Source organism: Rhopilema esculentum, chromosome 16 (genome assembly GCF_057945365.1).
Source record: "Rhopilema esculentum isolate cy_ngs chromosome 16, ASM5794536v1, whole genome shotgun sequence".
In the NCBI taxonomy this organism is placed as follows: domain Eukaryota; kingdom Metazoa; phylum Cnidaria; class Scyphozoa; order Rhizostomeae; family Rhizostomatidae; genus Rhopilema; species Rhopilema esculentum.
Window position 1 is genome coordinate 5199859 of NC_142830.1, and position 12515 is coordinate 5212373.

At 35.1% G+C, this 12515-nt stretch overlaps 1 protein-coding gene across 1 annotated transcript; it reads right to left on the reverse strand.

Annotated features, from left to right (window-relative positions):
• Nucleotides 1-75: 75 nt before the first annotated feature.
• On the reverse strand, nucleotides 76-11537 carry LOC135682841 (uncharacterized). The gene is made up of 7 exons (XM_065197912.2): nucleotides 11370-11537; nucleotides 9791-9839; nucleotides 7180-9329; nucleotides 6619-6858; nucleotides 5667-5921; nucleotides 4599-4829; nucleotides 76-3872 (listed from the first exon to the last, which is right to left on the reverse strand). Exons 3-7 carry the CDS (start codon nucleotides 7342-7344, stop codon nucleotides 3780-3782), a joined length of 984 nt encoding a protein of 327 aa, XP_065053984.2. The 5' UTR covers nucleotides 7345-9329; nucleotides 9791-9839; nucleotides 11370-11537; the 3' UTR covers nucleotides 76-3779.
• Nucleotides 11538-12515: the final 978 nt, after the last annotated feature.

Consider the following 12515-nt stretch of genomic DNA (forward strand, 5'->3'; position numbering starts at 1 on the left):
GTAGAAAAAGATATGCATAAATGGCAGGCGACAGTAGATATTTCTTAACTCAAGAGCTGTAAAAAGTATGATTGGAAGGGCCAGGTGATTGCTGCAAACCAGAAAAGCATTTGGTTTTTGAGATTCTGAGACCAAGCTCGGTTGCTACACATATACATCTAAGATTCATAAATTCATGAATCGATTAATAAATTCATGCCGAGAAGAATTTGTAACGTATAAACATTCATTCAGCTGAAATGAAACGTTCTAAGTGACGAAAGCATTTGCTGAAGATTCTATTAATTATGAAGAGTGTTTCAGCAGAATTGGTTGTTGATATTTTCATTCGAGTATTGGGCAGAGCACTAAAGCAAAAAAAGTATCTTTATTGGTGTATTACAACTAGATATATTACAATACTCTTAAGTTATTTATAACGATGTTACTTATTGTTCACTTAAGCTAGTTCACGTGTTTAGTTTCGCGTGTAGAAGAAGAGTTTTCGTGTAGCAGAATCCCCTGGCATTGGACCATGGAGCAGGTGTTGTGTTTTTCGCCTCAACAGACATATAAGAACAAAAAGAAAACTGTTTACTACACGTTTTCCATATCAAACTTTAAACATCCAAGTACAAAAACAACTCAAAGAACAATGGTATTGAAATAGTACGTTCAGTCATAGAAATGGTGTTCAATCAAGCATTGTGATTAACACCTTTAAAATAAAAGTGTCTCTTCTAAAACCACAACAGCAGGGACTCTGCGATATTTTGACGGAATTCTGTGTTCCGTCAGGCTTGTTGAGATTGACATGTTGAAAAAAGAAAGTTGATTTATTAACCGAAGCATTACAAGAATAATTTAGGCTTCCTCTAGCATTCCGATAGTTTTGGCATGGATTGTAGACTTACGATCTCAAACCTGTTCAGGTTGAGATAATTGATTTAAGTAGCGAATTGATCAAAACTACGAGTATTGATTCTAGGTTGGTTTAGCGAGATTGTCATGCGTAATTCAAAATGGAAAGAAAATTCAAATTTCATATAAAGAATGTTTGTGCCAGTAAATTTCTGAGACATTGCAAAAGTACAGAAACTCTGAAATACCTTAATACTCAGTTTTTATGAAAGGGTGCCTTGGGAAATAAGTTATATTGAGGGATTTACTAAAGATAGAAATTTCAAACAAATTCTGACAGGCGGCAATTTCAGAAAGGTTTTGACAAAGTAGCCTAAACAGATCTGTAGCTCCCTTGCCCTTCATCCAACGTATCCTTGTTTTAATCGTTTTATGTTGAGCAACGATGTTGTAAATATAGATTTTTCTTGTATAAATTCAATTCTATATCATTGTACATGACGTATCGTATCTAATGCAGTGAAGCCTCCTGATGTCAGCCACCTTTAATGAAACGGAGAATAATTCTGCCCAAACTTTTGCTTTCTCTGGTCAAAAGCAGTGACGGAAATTAAGTATTCTGAGTGGTGGAACAAGCGCCGTGTATGTGTCAGAGTGTGTTTGAGCGACATTTTCTTGTCTTCCTTTTTGGGTAAAGGTATCAGATTAATTGTAAGGAGGATTTTTCTCCTCCAAACCTTCTCCATTTTCTGCCACTTTCTCCAAATCGTAGTCTGACAGGAAAGCCTAGGTAAAGCTGAATTCTTATCAGCCTATTCCTTGGGTGCTGACTTCAACATAGATTCTGCTTCATTACACGGTTTTTATGTTGTTAAACAAATGAGAATATTCAGGCTCAGAGGCATACAACCTACTATAATATCATACGAATATTGCTCAGCCTCAGCTCAAATTTTCGTGTTTCATTTTTCAGCAGTGGCCTGTTTTGGTACGCATAACAGGGAATTGCAGAACTGACATGTCTCCTTTACAACAAGCGTGGTTTTTATTGTTGTCACCCTAAACCGTATCAGTTTTAAAAAGAATAAGAATTCAGGCTCGAAAAGAAATGTTCTTAGGAATATAGAGGCTTGAGAAATTGTATAGTATTCTTATAAAAAAAGAGTGTAAAAAAATAAAAGGCTCACTCTGTTGAATCCCAAAGGTTCACTCTGTTGCATGCCAGGGCAAAATACTAGCTATCTTTAACTTTTTTGTGTTTATTTATTTGTTTGATTATTGTGTGCTCTCTGCCTGTTTCCTCGTGATCACATTTAATATGAAACACAGAACTACTGAAACCAATAATTTTAAAAGCCTTGGAGTAGAGTTTTGGGTATTACATTGAGCACCGTAAAACAGATATGCACACTGATTTTTCATGGATGATTCGTTAAGGAATATTGCCTTTACAAAATTTTGTCACGAACCCATCTATTCAGCAAGTGACATTCAGAAAGCATGCAAAAAGGCAAGTCGTTGCGAAGGACTGCCAACATGAAAGTTCATTCAGTGGCGTCGCTTGATCTTCCAGACAAGGGGGATGGAGAATCATCAATAGGAAAATTTACCGACGAAGACATATATCGAGAGGAATTTAGGTGCTATTTCTTCTACTGATAGATAATTTTATAAACAAACTAAGGATTTTGTAGACAGACTGAATATTTACCGACGAATTCGTGAAATATTGGGGATGCTACGCCCCCCTACACCCCTCCACTACTCCCCCAAGTTCATGCTAGACTTACACCATGCGCCTCTGTTTCGCTACAACCTCATTTGACGGATGCTACAACAGAATAAACTTCCATTGTCTCAATTAATTATATGGTTCTATCAGATGAACACATCATGTGCTATATTTCAATTCTTATTCCTGTAATTAGTAGGCTTTAGTTAGCTTATCGTTTTAGCTACTACTGTAAAAAACGCCTACTGTAAATTAATTAATTATTATTATTATAATTCTACTCTGTTATATACCTGCAATTCGCAAGATTATAAAATCCAAAGTTTCTGGAATACTTTCAAGGAACCAGTTGCTGGTTTCATAGATCAAGTATTTTAGCTAGCCTTATGCAAAGACTGCGGATTATACATTTCTCGAACGAACTTCACTTGAGGTCAACGGTTTTTAAAATTCGATAACATGCTGCTTTAAAACGCGCTTCTAAAAATAAATGAGAGCTTTTGGCTTTCAACGAACCATTGGTTATTCTTAAACATGACGTTTTCTTCACTAAGATATAAGCACTGTGATATAAGACTGTAGCTTTTGTGACAAAACCAGATTTTGAGGCTTTCCACTTTGAACACAATTCTGATTTGAACATACTTTTAAGCACACTTGAGCGTTCTAGTGGTCCTTTCGAGGCAATTCATACATGCTTGTGTTGCAAGAATGGCATTTAAGGATGGAAGAATTTCTCGTATAGAGAGAGGCACGCTATTGAATTAGCGAGCCTTTGCTTTCAAGATATTTAAAGGCTATGTTTTTAACGCCCTTAGTAGTTTAGAAAATTATCACAACATTTTTGATTGAGAACAAATCTAAGAATATCATTTAACTAAAAGGAGAAGAAAATAGTTCAGGTGTTTGTATTTTCCCTAAAAGAATAAAATTTTGAAAGGCCCAATTTTGGAAGCTGTGCGTATAAAACACCACGGCGTCATTAACTCTTTAGTTAAAAAGTCTAAAAACATACTCAATAAATGACACTGAATGGCATATATTTGACAATTGTTTAATTTTTTAATACCAATTTTGTATTTATTAGTACAGGGAATACGTTTGTTCTTGTCAAAGGGTTTCAAGAGATGGTTCGTAAACGATTTTTGAGTTTTTTCATCTTAAAAATGTGTTCGTCATAGCTGACAAAAATATTCTTCTTATGACTTTAGGACTTCATAGACTCTTTGACACTTTCATCTTCATCTTGAAATTTTGTATCTATTTCTTTGTCTTGTACCACTCTCAGTTTCATTCTTTCCTACAAGAGTAATCAAGCTTGACATAAAGTTTAACCTCTACCTGTGACAATTTAGAAACGAAACATGTCAACTCAAGTCACCATTACAGGGTATATTTATGAAGTGTTCGCTGTAACGGAACCCATGAAGGCTTGGGGGTTCCTGTGGGAGGAGCAGCACGTCTGTTGCTTCAGTTTTAAAACTTTTTTAAGAAGGAAATAGAAATGATAAGGCAACTGATTAGAGGGTTGCTTCATCATGCCTCTAGCCCCCAGCCTCTAGCTCTCATCCTCTAGCCCAAAGCCTTTAGAACCCAACCCATGTATCCCTGTCGTTCCTAGCATCGTTTATTCAGTGTTTATTTTCGTTACAATCATCTAACAGCAAAAAAGGAATTAGCAAGCTGCCTAAAAGGACAAAATAATACTTTTGATATTTTTAAACAGGCCAGAAGAAGTTACAATTAGAAAGAAGGACTGCAAACCGTGTCAAAGATTTGATAACTAGCGTAGAAAATATATAGCTTTTCTATGTACACACGAGGCAAAATTATGCGAAGAAAAATTTTTACATACCAAACTATGCACCAGGGGGTGTAGTGCTAGGTGGGCTCAGGGGGGCTGAGCACCCTCGTTGATGCCAAAGATTGGCAAATTTTTACTTTTGCTATTGTTTTCGCAACATTTTGAGCAAGAGCCCCCCTTGTTATTTTAATAGCACTACACCACTGCTGTGTATATACTTACCTTGAATATACCAAATATTGAAGCTAACTCTTCTTGTATATCTTTAAGCTTGTCTTGAACAATCCTTCGGAATTGTTCAGTAGTTTGCAAAGATTCTACCTCTTTATCTCTTATCTTCTCAATGTCTTCCAATTTTGAGCTCTGTTGAGCCACGGAAGCAACTTTTATCACCTCCCTCTTAGCCTCCGAGGCTTTTCTCAACCTCTCCTGTTCCTTCTTTCCTTCTTTTTCCTGCATAGATATTAGCCCTTTGTTACAATTAATGTATTTACCAATGTAACAATTAATGTTACATTGTATTTAATGTAGCACTGAAATTGTTGCTAAATTTATAACTTAAGTAAAGTGTTAATCAATAAAGGAGACACAAAAACCCTGCAAAACCTCGGTTGTGACACGAGAAAGAGATCTTTTTTAAAATACTTTTTATTCTTCTAACATTGGCTGTCAGTGCCAATTATCATTTCATCTTCATAATATTTATCCACAAATCCCAATCAGTTATTTAATTTTACAAATGTACTTTGTTAAAAAAACTACAGATATTGCTAATTAAATAAATTAAATTATAACTTCAATGGTGCTCTTCCTATGGATAATTGATATTCGATAGCTGAGTAGAGCCACGTAAACAATAATTTTGTTAACACAGCCGGAGCATCAGGCATACAGACACAGCTTCATGAAACTGAAAAAGATCTGAAAAAGATATTTTATCCTTTCAAGGGTAATATTTCCCCAAGGTGAAGAGATATATGAAATTTTTTCAATGATTTATAATAAAGTAAAAGATGTAGTATTGTGAATGATATTGTGGAAGGATGTAGTATTGTGAATTGGATTGTAAACATTATAGTGTTACAAGTAAGGTATGACATATGTTTCTATCTTATATCGTTGATAACATATAAACAAGGTAATTATTTGCATAGAAACAGCAAGAAACAGAGGAAGAGATGCAGGTAAATGCTAAGAAAACACCGTCTCAGGTTTAGGTAAAATGAAACTCCACATGATAAAAGGACTTATCAATAATTCCTTCTATAACGTGACTAGCAACATGCTTACCCAAATGTATCTAAAAGCATCCTTAAGTTCAATATGAACTTTTGACAGACGAGCATTCATATCAGCAATTTCAAGTGCATTGTCGCTTTTCCCTTGAGCCATCTCTTGAAGAATTTTAATTCTGCGTTCTCTTTCGATTTCTACAGCATATTTTACCGCCTTCTGTGCCGATTTTTGTTGTAGTTCTTCAAGAACAAGCTGCTTATTAACTTCTGTAACCAACCTCTGCTGCTCAAATTTTCGCTGGACTACGGCCTATAGGAGCGAGATGCAGAAACATAAAAGCAAATTTGAGAATCATTTCAAATCTTGCCAAGTCTACAACACTAATTAGGTGATAGAACATTACAAAAAAATGAGTTGAGTTCATAAGATGTTCTATGATGGTATGCTCTCAAGTCTAAAATATTTTGCTAGGAAACCTCTAAGCACCCCTTGAATCTTCCCGGATCAACAAAACATGCTTCAATAATCTAAACATGTTATGTTCTTCAGTTTGAATTAAAAAAAACCCGAAGAGTTTTTTCTTGGTTGTTCAAGTGGAATATGCCGCTCAAAAAAGTGTCTCTGAATATTATGCAAGTATTCTGAAAATTGAAGCAAATTTATTTTTACAAAGTCACCATTTTGCATAAATTAGTGAAAAATTCTTAGGGATTTGAGAAGCAAGAATGGTTCACCTCACAAGGCAAGCCAATTCATTTGTGTTATTATGTGTGACGAAAGAAATTCCACTGTCGAAAAACATCTCTTTAGGAGCGTCTTTGGGGGCACGGTCGAGTACAGGCTCAAAACACGCATATTTCTCCTTTGCTCATACAAATTACACAGCATCATTCACCTAGGTGGCGACTAATGTTAAGTCATTATCCTAACTACAGAAGATTTCATACTCAATATGAATCGGAAAAGGTGAAAACGAGAAAATGAAACTTGAAGGAAAAGTACATGCATTGTGAATGGAAAAGAGCTTGAACAAATCTTCGTGAACATTTGACAGTCTTCGGCATCTTTCATGAAACTGCATGTCTGTTATTTCAACTGATGCACCATACGGGGCTGACATTTTTCGTTTTCTTTCTTTTTCTGTTTCATTCTTTATGACCCTTTTTACTTCAGAAGACTCCAATGTATCGGTAAGTCGCAAGGTATCCACTTGCCATACTTTTCGATCAATAACAGCACTGACCCTCTGAAATTGAAGAATCTTATTGATATAAAGTAGAAATAATATTCCATGAAAAAAGTGAGCAATAAATTTCTTTGTGCTGTAACGTGTGCAGGAAATAGTTATTGCGTTGTTAGTATTCCTTATATTTTGTTCAATGCCAAGTTATATTGCTAAAGTTTCTCTCTTACCAACATCATGTACCAAACTAACTTTGAGGAACGGTAAGGGATACTTGAGTTAAAACGACATGTCCGAATTCCCTAGTTTGCAATTGGGCGATCGGGAGAATAAAATGGCGTCAGAGTGAAGCGTGATATCAATTGGTTGCTCTAGGGGACATACCCTGTGTTGACCAGGTGTTCTGCTGATAAAACTCCGGCATTCATTCCTGACCTGATCAATTTCTGTATTGTCGTCTTCAATTCTGTTCTTCTCATTCATGCTATCGATGCTGCGTTTCTTTCGTTGATGGTTTTCATTCACCTGCGTCCACACATAAGTCTTCATGCGTTTATTTATGACGTCAAAAACAATTAGCTAAGTCGCTAAACGAGCGCGTTTCAGCAGACCCCAAATGTAACAAGAAAGAAATGAAAGGGTATAAACAAGGTTCAGAAAGTGACTTTTAATATGTGACTTTTAAAGTTAGAGATAGAGTAAAGAATGGCAAGAAGTATTTTGAAAAATTATAAATACAACGATCCCATCGTACAAAAAAACGAAATCTTTGGAAAAAGTCTTTAGTCTTTTCCTTTGATACTGTTACACAATAGTCCCAAAACATTCAGCAATCTATGAACGTTTAAACCACATTTTCTTTTGCTAATATTTTCATTAAATTTTGACTCATTTTTCAAGGCATTTTAGTGTGAAACATATTGTCTTTTATAATTTTAAGACAGTTTTCGTAAAAATCTGAGTCATTTTTAAAGGCAATAGCAGTTCCTGGAAAAAAATAAAGTTGGCCAGGTTATAGATTCATTAGATTCAATATATTGTAGTTATTTTTAATCTTATGCGAGCATCAAACATAAGCGACTTGATTGCAAATCGCACTTACAAGCTTTCTACGGCCTTTGAAAACATTCAAAATTCCTTTCGCGGCTATTTTGAATATGACCATAATTTTTATCCAAGTAGAAAACATCACGATGTCTTATGGCTAAATTTCAAGTTTAACCTTACTAAAAATGACAATATTCTGACTAAATTTTAAGATCAAAAATTGTTTCCTTTATAATTTGTTTTTCGCAGAAGTATAGATTTGCATTTTTTGTAAGATATCAGGTTTATCCTTTTTTCACATGAAAATAATGTCCTCTTAGAGATTTCAACATTTTGAGTCATGCTTAAAAGGAAAACATTAAGCTGCAAAATATCAAATGAGGTCTTAAGTTTTCTGCAAATATCTTGAAGCTAATTTTTGCCTAAATGGAGAAACAAAACCAAACCGTTAGGCTGATACATTACTACATGTGTTTATTTTATTAGAAACTTGGATCAACACTGAGTTCTGAAAGTTTCTTAATTTGACTTCCTGGTGTTTTAATACTAAAAGTTTCTTAGTTGGTTTCTTTTTTCAGAACTTGAAATTGCCTTATTGTTTTGAAGTTGAGCATTTTTGGAAGAATAAAATGCAGATCTTCACGATGAAAACCCATGCATATCAAAATCCAAAGAATGCTATCTTTTCCAAAGAAAATTAAAATAATAAATACTTTTGGACTCTTTATTTTAAAATAGGAATTTTATAGTTTATAGTTTCAATTGTTGGGCATCCTAGAATTAGTTTCATATCACCATAACCACCATTTGTCATAGTCAGGACTTTGCTTTTATCTAGGGGTTTCCTTCCATGCCTTAATGCATCTTCTCCGCTTCACTAAGTCATTCACATCCTTAAAGTTCACATCAACTTTATGACATTCCTTCTCAATAATTATTTTCAAACACAATGTTGGTCTTCCTTAAAAAGGAACCAGTCTATATTCAACATTGAGCAATGTTCATGTGTACATTTCTCTCTAGTCTTGCATGTTACTGGACTGACAACTGTTTGTAAATTAAGCATGCAAGCTCTTTTTATCATAATCTTCATTGATGTAAATTGTAATGAAAATCCCTGATAGTCATTGTGAAAACTAGGTTTTTTGGGTAAACTTGATATGGAATAACACACTTACATCATGAAAGTTTGGCCATGAATAGAGGCAAATAAGAAAACATGACACTTTTTTACAATGAAATATGCCACTTGATGATATTAGGATAACATCCAATTAATCAGAAAGAATACAGAGCATTTATGTTGAACAAACTGATGAATCCTTTAACTTTCTTGCTTCTTAATATTAAACCTCAAACCATGCAAAAGCTTACTGTATTTATTTCATTTAAGTTCACCATAGCGTTCTATGTAAATAAAAGGATGACACTGCAACTGTCCAAGATTTCTTACTTCTGAGACGAAGCAGCCTCATGCCCACAACAAGCTACAATGAAAAAACACAATGATTCATATCAGTAAACAAAAAAAATCAATAAAATAAGATAAAAAAGCAAATAAAGATAAATTGCAAAAGAACCCATGCTTGAATCCTTGAATTAAAATTATGGGAAAGACACGGAAGGACTGGCCAGTGTTTAGAAATCCTTCAAAAGATTATAAAGTAGTTTACAAGTTTTTAGGCTCTGTTATCATTGTATGTTATATGAAAAATTGTATCAGGCCTAAAATTATGGTGATAAACCAAATCTGAGCTTAAAACCTCATACAATGAGGTATGGAGAAATTTCCAAAAATAGGCCATGAGTTGAATTGGTGTTTAGGTCTTTTGTGAATGCAAGAGTCTAAGCAATACCAGCTTTGATAAAGATATATTTAGATTTGATGTTTAATCAAAGATGTGAATCTTTAATCATGAGTTCTTACGGATAATATTTACTTCCTTACCTCAGAAGATTTGGCTCTGGCATACCTGGGTCACCACCTTTACTTAGACCTAAAAATAAACAAATTATTTTGTCAGTGATTTGAAATGATACTATAATCTAATAATACCAAATCAAATGTATGAGCATCACTTACAGCAGAGTACTAAAATAGATTTGCTGCTATCTACTGTTACTGTTATCCACAAATTTGAATTTAGATTCTGGGCACTGGCCTTATCATGCCAAATACAAAACAAAACACTTACACACCCGATTCAGGCACGGATCCAGCCTGAATTTCAAAGGTTGTCAGAAAGAGAAGCCATGCCATTTTTTGTGGGAAACACCCAGATTTTTCTGAATAACATCAGTGTCATTGATATCTATCTAATAAGGGGTTCCATAAAGGAAATCAATGGAACCAATCCACAAAGAGATAGAAAGCTGAATTTACTTGCAGCTAAAAGAAAAAAATCCAAATACTGCCAGAATGAGGTCCTACAGGATTTGAACTAGGGCAACCGCATTCTCAGTGCAGCTGAAATACCACAACTCTACCTGGTTGCTGCTTCATGCTTTACTTAGCTAGAACTTCCTAGGCAAGGGTGAAGCAGCGATTTTCAACTTCCATTTCATTGGTTACAACAAACAATTGCATAGGTCTACTGTAAACAATTGCACAGGCCAACTCTGATTTCTATTGGTTGCCTGTACCAATGCAACAGACTGGAAACTGTGTAGTGACCACTGTCAAATGTAATCATGTCCTCCATTGTGCCACTGTGATTCACAACGTGATAGAATCTTTGTGGCAGACCTGCAATATATTGCCAGCGCACTCAAATTTTCCATCTGCATGTCTCAAGTTCCCATTTGATAACATTTCACATTATCATTTCAAATTTTAAGTGTGCATGATTTAAGGTGTGCAGTCGCAAATTTTCAAAAATTAACTTATCCGTGCCCAGACAGGAAACTTTGTTACTTACGCAGGGAAGTTCATGTGCCTGACTGCATGGCTGCGTGCCTGAAATCACACACTTTTAAGAAATTTGTATTGTTAATAATATAAATAATCAAATAGGGACTTTGCGCTGCCAATATGCAAAAGTGCGCAGATGGAAAATTTGAGTGCGTGGGCCATGTATTGCGCAGACACGACAAAGTTTCCAGTCAGGATCGGCACAAGAAACAAATTTTCCAGTCTGGTAAGCAAAATATATGCTCTGTCTTACGCAAGCTGTTGGCATTGATAGGGGCAGATCTAGGACCCAATTTGATAAATAAGCTATTGATTAAAGATTTTCATAGTTTCCATTTTTGCTTTTATGCTGTAAAAAATCTGACTTATGCTTCTGCATAGGTTGCTGTATGTAGTCTGGATCCGCTTCTCTGATTATCAGCCTTGATAACCCATAAGTATATTTGAAATTTCAGCTTATTTTTTCCAAAGCGAACTATAGCTTTCTCTTTGTCAGAGGAGCACTACTCTTGTCGTCTAGCTAAGGTTTCTTTCAACATTCAGGCTCTTTTTGGTTATTTGTAAACGTATTACGTGCATGTCAGGTTGGAATGAAAGCATGCATGCTTCTACTTACCAAGATAGACAACAAATGGAATAAAACCCCAATGGAATGTCGTCTTCATGACTTTAAATACATTTTGTAACCTTCGCTTATTAGCTGGGTTCATCTTCATATTCTTCACCACGCTTGGAATTTACAAAGCAAAAAGGCAAATGGAAGAGCTTCCAGACGAGGTTTGCCTTCGTTTCGTTCTGAACCGGCAGCTCATAACGAGGCATTTCACGCCCATCGGAAGCTGGTAGATCAGTGATTACAAAGGGCTGGAGCAGACCTAAATCCCTTGATGATATATATAAAAATACTTTGATTATGTATAAATGAAATTCAATCAGGGAAAATTTCACAAGGGGCATTTGTCCTTTAATTAATCTGCCTTGAATTTGTGTCCTTTGCTATTCGTGATTGTCTCTTCCTTGTGCCTCGTCATGTTTTCCTTGTACCCTTTCTACAAGATACTGTGTAATCATTTGGAGTATTTTGACCTCCTGGGGATTTAACTTTAATAGATACTAAACACTAGGGTAAGTTGTGTGATTTCATAGCATTTTATTCCCTTGGTTGAGCCAGGAATATTTATGGGTTCATAGCACTTTGCTTGGTGAAACCTCATTACAAGATTTTTGTATGTTTTCTTCCCAATATCAATGATATGCTTACGCTAAAAAAATTTTGGGACAAATTGCGACATGTTGAAGACATTTCATGCAACAAATTTGAAAAGCCTTTTGGAAAATATTTTTTATTAAAAATTTACAGCAGCTGTATTCATGAAATTTTCGCAAGATATAATTGATGTTTTGAAGACTTTTAAGTACTCAAAACAATTCAAAAAACATCAACCATGAAATTTCTTTAGGTCTTGAGACGTAGACATGGAAGTTCTAAAAAACGAGAACGGAGTTACGATAAGCGCTTGCAAATTGCTTTCTGCGAAAATAACACGAATGGGTTTAGTTAAATTGCATCACTTGTTGGTTGCTCAATGAGTGAACTTTTGTGGAGTGTAAAAAGTTTTTCCTTACAAGAAAAGTCAAAGATTTACCAAGAGTTGGCAAACCGAAGAAGTTTACGACGCCGAGGGACGAGTGGTCATTTCTGAGGGAACTGCAAAGTAATAGGTTTGAATCCTTACCAGACATCATGTTGTCATGTAAAAAG

Excerpts from the sequence above, each read along its gene's own strand:
- LOC135682841 (XM_065197912.2), bottom strand. The coding sequence starts at position 7,344 with ATGAAGACTTATGTGTGGACGCAGGTGAATGAAAACCATCAACGAAAG. Across the intron at positions 5,922-6,618 it reads AGCTCTTTTCCATTCACAAT|GCCGTAGTCCAGCGAAAATT; the intron begins GCATGTACTTTT and ends TCGCTCCTATAG. Across the intron at positions 4,830-5,666 it reads ATGCTTTTAGATACATTTGG|GAAAAAGAAGGAAAGAAGGA; the intron begins GTAAGCATGTTG and ends ATATCTATGCAG.